General features: G+C 30.4%; 1 protein-coding gene across 1 annotated transcript; it reads right to left on the bottom strand.

The window, feature by feature from the left end:
• Positions 1-261: 261 nt before the first annotated feature.
• LOC146883243 (uncharacterized) lies at positions 262-11041 on the bottom strand. The gene is made up of 8 exons (XM_085667486.1): positions 10908-11041; positions 10669-10830; positions 10490-10594; positions 10339-10414; positions 10160-10255; positions 9998-10077; positions 9761-9853; positions 262-535 (listed from the first exon to the last, which is right to left on the bottom strand). The coding sequence occupies exons 1-8, from the start codon at positions 11039-11041 to the stop codon at positions 262-264; spliced, it is 1020 nt and encodes a 339-aa protein (XP_085523612.1).
• Positions 11042-11553: the final 512 nt, after the last annotated feature.

Below are 11553 nucleotides of genomic sequence, written 5' to 3' on the forward strand. Positions count from 1 at the left end.
AATAAAACAATAGAACTTAAAATTCGCTAAAAAAAGAAAAATTGAAATTTCAAGAGTTGTACAATTCCTCATTGGTCAAGATAAAAAAAGGTCGGGACTGACTCGACCGACAATCGACCAAGATTGGCTTGGCTGAATTTGGTCAAATTTCGGTTGGGGTTGACTTGATCGACTTAGACCAATATTGTGCTAGAGCTAACTCGACCAAATTCTGTCGGAGTTGAATCGATCAAAATTTGACTGAGACTAACTCGATTATATTCAGTCGGGGCCATCTTGGTCAAGTACGACCAAATTTTTGTTGGGGCTAACTTGACCTAATTTGTTCGAGGACGACTCGGTCGAAATTCGACTAGGACTGGCTCGATCGAATTTTGACAAATTTGGTCGAGCTGATTCTGTCTGAAATTCAGCAAAGTCAACCTTGTCGAAAATTGGGCCGTATTCAACCAAGTCGACCCTAGATGAAAATTGGTTAGATTCGACCAAGATGTCCCCTGAAGTTGCACTTGGTCGAAATTTTGCCAAATTATGCCTAGTCAAACATGTCCAAAATTGAGCCAAAATTTGAGTTAACCCTGGACGAATTGTAGTCGAATTCGGTAGAGTCAACCTTGGTCGAAATTGTTTGAATCGGTCTCGATCGAAATTTTGTACAAATTTGACCTAGTCGACCCTGAGAGAAATTCAGACAAATTCGGTCGAGAATGCCCCATCTGAAATTCGACCAAATTTGGTGGAGTTGACCCCAACCAAAATTTGATGAAATTTGGTCGAGTCACTACTGGCCGAAATTTGGTTAAGTTGACCTCGACCAAAATTTGGCCAAATTGGTTTATTTGATCCTCATTAAAATTTTTCCGAATTCGACTGAGTTAATCATGTCTTAAATTAGGCCGAATTTAGCCAAGTTGACCACAACCAAAATTTGGCCAAATTTGACTGAGTTGTTGCCGGCCAAAATTTGGCCGAATGCGACCGAGTTAGCCCAACAAAAATTTGGCAAAATTTAGTTGAGTCAGTCCCAATTGAAATTTGGTTGATCAACCCCGACCGAATTCAACCGAGTGGTCTCCAGCCAAAATTGGCTAAAGGCGGTGGAGTTGGTCTTGACCGAAATTTGGCCAAATTCCATCAAGTTAGATTCGTCTGAATTTCAGCCAAATTTGGCCAAATCAACCTTGGCCGAATTCGGTTGAGTCATCCCCAATCTAAATTTGGCTTAATTGGACTAGATTTATGTTGGCAGAAATTTAGCTAAATTCGGTTGAGTCGTTGACTGATATATGTTTTAAATTTAATTTCAAATTTTTACGTATTAAAATAAATATGGTTAAAATGAAATTTTATCTTATAAGAGAAATTCAATTATTTTATTCAAATAAAAAGTTAAAATGTAAGGTATTTCAAATATTGTTACCAAACCGATTATTTAGAAAATGAAATGAATTCAATTGGAAGGAAATCAAATGTTTTTTAATCGGTTAGAATTGTTGAAATGTTTGGTTGAAACACGATGTAAAGGTATAATTGTTTCGCATTTGTGTTATGATAAAAATATTCAACCTGTTTTTAACTTTTTAAAATTTCAAATAAGTTTGCTTTTTGTCTTGTAAATTTGAAGTTGATATGTATACTCTTCGTAATTTTGAAAATACTTGATTTAGTCTTTTTGTCCAAATACCGTCAATTTTTTTTATATGATTAAAAGAAAAAAATATTTGCAATAACTTTGGTTTTACATTCTCATCCTTAATTATGTAATCACATTATTTTTGTATAAAGTATTCGTTTTAACACCGTTCAGTTATGATAAATAAAACAAGATCGGTCTTAAAGTTGTAAAAACAAATGCTTCAAATTGAAAAAATTAAAAACATATTTAAAATTAAAAATAAGAGACATCACAAATACAATGAACTGAAAGGATAAAACACGTTATTTATGCGTTCAAGGATGTTGCACATGGGGTGGAAGTAAGCCCTACATTTGAAACGTGGGCTTTTGGTCAATTTGTTATAACTTGTTACAAATTTCTATACGGAAATGTTTTTTAACAATAAATTTGGGCAATTTGTGGAACTATAAATTTTGTAAAATAATTTTAATATGTACATGAAAAAAATTAAATAATATTTGATAAAAGTATATATTATATTAAATTGGAAGTTTAGAATTCAGTGTTTAATTATATATAACTTTATAATGGTACCACATAAAACGAAAGTGTATAGGCTAAAAACAAACGTAGAAAAAGATGTAAGGGGAAAATCGTGTGAATATTCATGAAAAAAAAACTATTCTGCGTTTTATTTCAAATTGTGGGGGTTTTATCTTTTGCAAATTAGTTTGCAAGTAAATATTTTTGCGAAGGTTTATGATGATTTTATATCTAATTTATATTTGAAGATTTTTTTTTGGAGGGTTTTAACCTCTCCTATCGGTAGCTATAATTTTGTGGAGGTTTGGAATCTCTTTTATTTACAATTATTTTATTGCAGATTTCAATCTATGTTTTTTTCGGTTTGTTTTTGTGGGGGGTTAATACCCTCTTCAATTTGGCTATTAATGTTTTAATCTCCCTTGTTTGTATTATTTATTTTAGGAGTTTACTATTTTATTTTTCTTGCGCTATTTCTAATCTCCTAAATACAATAATTTGTTAATAAATAGAAGCTTTTGTATATGACAATGTATGTCACTATTTGAAGTACTTATATTTTTGTGTCAACAATATTTATTTGTAAACTTCAAATACTTTAATTGTGATAAAAGGCATGATAATTTTTTATCAAAGTGCTCAGATATATATCATTCTCAAAATCAGCATAGTAACATAAAATTAATTTAAACTGAAATGTAATTACAACTTAATCCATAATTACTCAAAATTCGTAATAGGATAAATATAGTTTCATCCTAAAAACATCATAAACACACTAAATATAGTTTCGAAATTATGTATAAGAAGGTAATAAAATGGCCAATTCACAAAACTATTGGTTACGTCATTTTCAAGAAAACACGCTTTAAATTATTGTATATATCATTTTTCATTTCATTCACCTTGTGAGTATTCAAATTCAGTGGCGGATCTTGACCAACATTATTGGAGGGCCAAAATAATACATCCAAAATTTATACATTAATTATTGGCATTAATATCGTAAAAATGAATATATATAACTTAGTATAACAATAAACTACATCATTAGCGAGAATCAAACCACACTTAAAATCCAAAAGAAAAATTGATGATAATCAAACCACACTTAAAATTCAATTATAAAAAACACAGTACAATCCATAAAAATTAATATACAATAGACTCATTAAATAAATTATTAAACTAATATTTCACTATCAAGTGAGACAAAAGATAATTACCTTCTTCTCTATTTCTTTGAGAATAGAAGAGAATAACTAAGATATGAGAACAAAAATAATATATATTTTTCTCTTGAAAAACAAAAGAATATAGACATATAATGGAACCACAATTAAAATCTGATTATAAAAAACACATAGTACAATACTTTTTCTTCTATGTTCATAAAATAAAAAAATAATATAAAAGAGATTCATTAAATAAATTATTAAACTAATATTTCACCATCAAGTGAGACGAAAGAATTACCTTCTTATTTTCTTCCTCGAGAATGAAAGAGAACAAAGGAGAAATAAGAACAAAAATAAAATATTTTGTTCTTTTCAGATACAAAAGAAAACGAAAACAGGTAAAAATGAAAGATGAGAACAATTTATGAGAAACTCAAACTATAATGAAAAATAATAATAAAAATATCTTGATAAATCTTTTTATTCTTTATTATGTATGGTTTTATATTTTATTATTTATTACCCTCAATTATTATTTTTATAAAAGAAAAGAATATTTGATTTAATATTTATAATAAAAAAATCAAAATACATAATATCTATCATAAAAAAAAATTAAAATACCTATCATAAAAAAAATTATAAATTTTTAGGGGGGCCATGGCCCTCCCCTGCTACCATTATCCTCCGCCACTGTTCAAATTGTTATAATGAGAGATTTACATAAGAGGGATAAATATTGAGCATGTTAGATTTTGTTATTGTAACAAACAAAATTAGTAGACTTACACTACTAATTGAACTATCACAAGTTAAGTATTAAGTAATAGACAATCACATAAACCTATAATATGTATTTATAGTCCTCTTCAAAACTTAATGATACATTTTTAAAAAGTATATAAAATTTTCAACAAATGGAGAATTTATACAATACAAAACTATATACATATGCATCAACTATACTCTATCATTACACAGTCTCACTACTTCTTAACCTTCCAACTTACATCATTATTTGTCCTTGTATAACGTACGATCATCGTAGTTGGATAACCCATAACCAAACAAAGAAATAGGATAGCTAGTTTATTTTTGTTGGAAATATTTTAATATAATTTAAAAAATAAACAATTAAAATAAAAAACCTATTATTACTTAAGTTTTCATGAACTTTTAATTTGATGGGTTAATGCTATTTTTGGTTAATGGCTATATTTTTTTTATTACAATTGACTCTTATGTCTCCCTTTTCTACCTATAAATACCACCTATGTGCATGTAGAAAGACACAACAAAGACAACAAACACTAAAGTTTTCTCAAAGTGTTCTTTTTTTCTTCTTTATACTATCTTTTAAGACAATGGTGTTCGTAAGGTTCAGAGATCTTTTGTTGCACTTGATCGATCTAACGTGTTGTTGTATCTTGGGAGAGAAATGCATATGATTTGGTTTTGTCCTATGCAGCAGGGGCATTTTCTCACTAAGGATAGCACTATGCGTGCCTCAACCCAAGCTTTCTATATCCTTTTCTCATTTATATTTTATCTCTTATTATTATTATAATTGTTGTGTCTGTGATATCTCGAAGGTCAGCTTGCTGGTGTTACTTGAGTTGTGACTCAGAACGTATCCCTTGCGTTGTGGCTCGAGATAGGGGTTAAGCACGTGGCATTCCTTGAGTTGTGGCTCGGAATGACATCTCTTGAGTTGTGGCTCGGGATGGCGGATGAACACGAGAAATTCTTGAGTTGTGGCTCAGTGTTGCCGATGTGAGTGTGCACGTTGTGGCGTGTACGGAAAGGTCTAGATAGATTGCCCTACTCAGTATTTCGTTGACGAGTTTGGTAGTCTTGGGACGTTACGAATGTTATACGTATTGGGAACTCCACCTTGCGTTACGGTGTGTGATTCGTAACATGGTTTCCCACACGTGCTCTACCAGCTGTAGCAGGTAGGTGTGGCAGCAAGACACCTGGAAGTATTCATCAAAAGACGTAGAACATGGGTAACATAGTGGTGGCCACGTGATGTGGAACCAAAGGATAGCAATTCCTTTGGTGTACTTGTATGATTTATCTGATGTAAATATATGGTTTATATATATATATATATATATATATATATATATATATATATATATATATATATATATATATATATATATGTTTGTTTAACTGTTAGCTCACCATATCTGCTTGTGTTTGGTTATGATCATGTACGCGGTACAGGGGAGCAGATGATGTTGCATGTGGGTCTGGTGAGGCATAGAGCCGGAGCAGAGCTAGTTTGGGATGAAAAGATTTATCCGATGTTTTAAGCTTATGGTTTTAATTAAATTATAAACTTTCACATTATCAGACTCTGGTTATGTATTTATGTTATATATATATATATATATATATATATATATATATATATATATATATATATATATATATAATTATGAATTTAGGTATTTCATAAAGACGAAATAAAGTTTTAAATTTCCCGCGTTTTTGGGAAATGGTATTTAATTAAGTGCGATTTATTTATTATTTTGTTATTTTATTATTTTAAATTCGTAATATTTGGTAGAGATGTTACATCTTCTACTCTTTCAATTGATAAAGATGTTCTATATCATGAATATATTTTAAGTGTTTTGTATGAAAACAATTATAAAATATTTGTCATACTAAAACTATTATTGAGTTATTAAATTATGCATGTGCAAGGAAAAAAGTTATCTTGATATTTATATGAAAAAAAATAATTGATAATCAATATTTTGATAAGATTTATGAATTTAAAAAAATATTGTTTATGACATAAAATTAAAATGAATTATTTTATTTGATATCATGCTTATGATCAAGCATGTGCTGATAAAAAAAATCTTCATATAAAAGAGTGAGGAGATGGTCAAGTAAAATTAAACTTGTCTTTTAGATTCTTTTAAAAAAAAGGAGTTTTTCATGTTTCTGAATTTCGAAACTCTCTTATTGCTCTACGAGGTTATGGAGTTGTTTTCGAGTGCAATAGGATTATTATTTCTAGACATGTGTTTTGATTGGTAAATAATATATTTGTGATGGTTTGTTTGAGTAGAGATGGTAAATAAACCTGTCCCCGTTTTGACGGGAATCCCTGCATTGACTGGGTATAGGTATGGGGAATTCCCGACTTTTTCAATTGGGTATGGGGATGGTTATGGGGATGTTCATATCCCCGCCATAATATCCGTCCCCGCCATATCTCCGTCATCATTTAAATTATTAAAATATTCATAATTAATTAAGTAATCCTATATATATATATATATATATATATATATATATATATATATATATATATTTCTTCTAATTATTTGATTTGTCATGAAACTTATTCGCATCTCCAATATATTTTTCATCTTATCATAACATTTATGTAATTATGTTAAAATGATGTATGTCAATTAAAAAAAATTTATGTCTCATATTTGAATATTTCTATTATTTTTTAATATTTTATTTATTGTATATTTTCCTTTCACACGAGTGTGTTTAATACTCTCAATTTAAGTGTTTAATAGCATAAACCTTTCATTTACTAGGTAATATAAAAAAAAAATTCTTTACTTATTTTTATTAATTTTTGTTTCATTTGAAGAACTCTTTTGTTTCGCTAAAACAATTATTTCTCAACCATTGAGTATATATGTTGATATTTGAAAAGTGTTCTTAGATGTCTAAGGTACTTTTCATCTTATCATACCCTTAATTATACATTTGTTTTCCTTTATGCGATTTCTTTCAATAGTTTCTCAAATTGTTTCTAAGACACATATCTGTTAATTTTTTAATATCTTTATTTGTTGTTTATTTTCATCATGTAGAATACTATTTCAGTATATTTTATCTATTTATTTTTCATTTTCTAACTCATTGTATCAATCATATTGTAATTTTTTCACTATAATTGTATAAATAACTTTCATTTACTACAATATCAAAATTTAATGTAATTTGCCATGAATATTTTTTTATCACTATCCAACATATATTAGAGTTCAAAAGATATAATATCCATGTTAAAATTTTATTATTATGTTTATTATTTGTTATTTGCGTCATTTTAATTAAGTGATCTATTATCATTTTTATTAGTGTATAAAAAAAGAGATTCATTACAATTTAAAAAATTGAAGTAAACAAACATTTAAAATATATTTTTATTTTGAATATTTGTTTTTCTTTAAATTTTTTTAAAAATATTTTCATATTTTATCAACTAGGTTTCATTAATGTTTGCAGTTTTCAAATTTAATAAATGTTTTAGTTCTCATGAAATTTTATTTGGTATTCTAATCTAAATTGTAAAAAATTATAATTTATTTCAAAGTATTTGATATCGAAGAAACAACCATCCTCCTAATATTGAATATTTGATAATATTATGTTTCCTTTACCATAATTTTTTATTATTTTATAAAAATTAATTAAAATTTGTATTGAAGTAGTAAGGAAATGGGCACGAGTATGGGTACGAGATTATACCCGTTACCCGGTGGGGATGGGGATGGGATAAAACTTTTGATACGATCCTATCCAGGAAAGAGTATGATCGTTTCTGAATTTGAACCCTCAAGAGGCACGACACAAATAAATCAGAGAAGAACGCAGAATAAGACAAAGATGGAGGACGCACAATCTAGCAAATTGATAAGTCAAATGAAGATTCGCCACAAAGATGTTAATCTTTGATAAGAACCAGAGGCCTAAGCCAAGAACAAAGAGAACCCTCTCTTTAATGAAATCAAATTCAATATATGACTCAAAGTGTCCCTACATAAGTTTTTAGTACCTTTATTTATAGGCACATAAGTTTAAGCAAACCTGCAAACCCTACAAAAAGGCCCAAGCCCAAAACATAAAAGCATAAACTAATTATAAAAGAAAGCTCAAAACCCAAAAACATAAAACATAACTAATTTCTAAAAGAAAACCCAAAAGTTCATCTTCAAGTTCTTTTTGTATGGAATCTTGGGATAGTCCTCTATCAACTTTGATACCCGTTGGGTTTGGGTATGGGGATGGGGATGAATTTTTTTGACAGGGATGGGCATGAGATAGCGAAACTCGTCCCCGCCCCGTTGCCATCCCTATGTTTGAGTTAAGTACATTTATCTTATAATAAAATATTTAGCAGTTCTTCTTTGATTATCACATATGTTTAAAGTATTGATATATTACATGCTTTTATTATAATTGTTTAGAAGTTTGGTTAGAGACCATTCAAATTATCAAATTTTGAGGTACAAAATTAATTAAAAAAGGGAAGTGATGAATATATGTCATGAGAATACATGTCTTTATGAATGAGTGTTTTCATAGTATTATTCATTAAGTAACATCTTCATATAGTATATGGTGTTAATCTAATGGTGCAGCGAAAGAAAGAAAAAAATATGTTTTAATATGGTAAATTTTATTCTACAAGTTCTAGCTTGCCGAACATTATATTAGTGAAATTTTATATCCTACTTACCATATTTGAACCCAAAAGATTGTGATAAAACTGTTTATGAGTTATGAAAGAAAAAAGAACCACATTTAAAATATTTCAAAGTGTGGGGGTGTCTTGTAAAGGTTAATATACCTCTTGATGAGAAAAATATAATGATAAATTTCTTGAGATGTTTCCTTTAAATAATAAATTAACTAAATTTGTTTGTGATACCTCTAGTACTGTTTTGCAATCTAATGATAATATTATTTATGTTTCTTCTAGTTATGACAATATGTCCAATTTCTTGAGATGATTGAAGGATATATTAATGTAAATTGGATATTTATTTTGGTGACAAAATCAACTACTGGTTATGGTTATGTTTTAACTTTGGGTGGAGGTGCAATATCATAAAAATTTACTAAACAAAATGTTGTTTCACGATATACCATGGGAGCAAAGATTCTTGTTGTAAATAATATTGTAGCTCAGGACAATATTTATTATCTATATGATTTTTATCATTATTAAATAAACATATACTTCCTATTACATTGCATTCTAACACTCAAGTTGCTCTATACACCAGTGCAGAAAGGGCCTTTGGCAGCGGTTGTTTTTAACATTCTGTACCGATTCGGGAACCGAAGCATATTGGGGCGAGGCCAAAAGGTCATAGCTTTTTGCCTCGGTTAAGAACCGAAGCCATAAAGTCCCCTTCTGCCTCGGTTTTACGTTCCACCCGAGGCCATATGGGCTTTTTTTTTTTAAATTTGATACCCCTTTGGCCTCGGTTTTGGGTACACCCGAGGCCATATGGGCTTTTCTGGATACCCTTTTGGCCTCGGTTTTAGATGCACCCGAGGCCATATGGGCTTCTTTTTTTAAAAAAAAAAAATTCGATAACCTTTTGGCCTCGGTTTTGGTTGCACCCGAGGCCAAAAGTACGCTTTTTGCTTCGGTTCTGGTATGAACCGAAGCCTTATACGCTGTTTTTTTTTTAATGCTGTTTCTGATTTGTTGTTATTCCCACATTTAAACCTGCAAATTTTATTCAGCACCCAGCACAGACCAGAATAGACCAGAACAGAATATTTTAAAACACATCCACAATTCAAATTCATTTAAAAGACAATTACAAATCATTTACAATCAAGATGCATGTTCTAATCAATAGTATTGTACATTTCAATTATATATTTCGCACATGCTATCCTACCAAACTTGATGGACTTTGCGGGAATTGCTGCAGGACTCTTGAATGTCTACAAAATAATAGATTAAGTTAAGTTAGTATATAAAAAGGAAATATTGCAAAGTATTCATTTTAATTCAAATATATATTACTGTTTCCCAATTTGTTGTAATACGAGCACGCACAGTGGTTGTCATCCATTGCATTATATAGTAACCGCACTCATATGAGCCGGTTTGTCTATTACACTGCATTATATTAACAACGTTACAATTAATTAAGGAAGAAAATCAAGCAAACAATCATGAAGATATGGATAGAAATATCAAACCTGGAGAGAACACCATACAAGACCTTTTGCCTTAGCCGTTGATCTCCCTAACAACATGTTATGTGCAGCAATTGAACTATGATATAGGGAATAAGTTAGGATATTTTTATATAACATGTCATATTCATAAGATTGATATTGAGGTTCTTACCAATCTATCACTTGTCTAAGATGGTTGGGGGGAGGGCGATGCAAAGAGCAAAACCACACAGCAAGGTTCTCCCTTAGGGAAACCACAAGTAACTGCCAATGACGCCTGATAAGAAAATAAATTCATTGTTATACATTAAAATGACTGATTATATTCATAAGTTAACAAAAATGACTTACCCAGCAACATAAGGGACAAAATAAATTTCTTTTCCACGTTGAAAGCATTTGGTCACATATGCTTGGATGTCATCAAACTTGTTGCCTTCATGGGTGAGTTGGGGGTCTATAAACCCATATAGATCATTCAGCCCCATAGTTTCAGTGACACCAGACAGATACCTAAACCAAAAATTGATTTGATATAAGTAAATACATAAATATATCAAATAACTATATATAATGACTAAAAGACTTACATCATCCATAATTGAATAATGGTAATATTGAGTTCCTCTTGTCCTCGTGCAAGCTCCAAGACATCTTGGGAATGCAAGTAAAATGGGATGTCAAGATCTCTCCCAAAAATGTTAGCATCCCAAGGAACCTGCATCGGCTTATCAGCTATGATTTTTGCAAGTTGGAGCAATGCACCAAGAGGATCGTCCAAAGAGAGAAGAATCTTCTTTGATTGAGGTTTTTCCTATATTGATGCAATTTCAATTAAAATGGAATATAATTTAAGTTTGAATATAATAAACATGTCAACTTTAAAATGTAGTATATTTGTGGGTTTAAGAGTCTGTATCGGGGGGTCAGTATCAACCAAATCTCTAGGCCAGGCGAGGAAACACTGGAATGCCTGTGCCACAGTATACACTTCATCTGTTGGCACATGAACTAAAGCATACGGCATGAGAACTTCCTCTACCGTGACCTTAACCTCATCCTCTGATAACTCCATGCCATGAAGAACTGTGGCTGCCTCAAATACTTTTCCACGAGCCACTAGTGTCTTCTCTGTACCATCCCAAATATATAGCTGACATGGATGAGTGTCATCCATGTCATCCCCGGGTGAAGCTGAACAACTCCCCTTTCCGCTTCTACCTGTTAGAGCCAACG

This window comes from Vigna unguiculata, chromosome 10, assembly GCF_037176805.1.
Source record: "Vigna unguiculata cultivar grain cowpea cultivar isolate G323 ecotype 2 chromosome 10, ASM3717680v1, whole genome shotgun sequence".
NCBI classification, from domain to species: domain Eukaryota; kingdom Viridiplantae; phylum Streptophyta; class Magnoliopsida; order Fabales; family Fabaceae; genus Vigna; species Vigna unguiculata.

Bases quoted from the DNA above. Each gene is read 5' to 3' on its own strand.
- LOC146883243 (XM_085667486.1), bottom strand. From the start codon at position 11,041: ATGCAGGTTCCTTGGGATGCTAACATTTTTGGGAGAGATCTTGACATC. The intron at 10,831-10,907 runs GTAAGTCTTTTA...TTTTTGGTTTAG, and splicing joins ATTATTCAATTATGGATGAT to GTATCTGTCTGGTGTCACTG. The intron at 10,415-10,489 runs GTAAGAACCTCA...CCTATATCATAG, and splicing joins CTTAGACAAGTGATAGATTG to TTCAATTGCTGCACATAACA.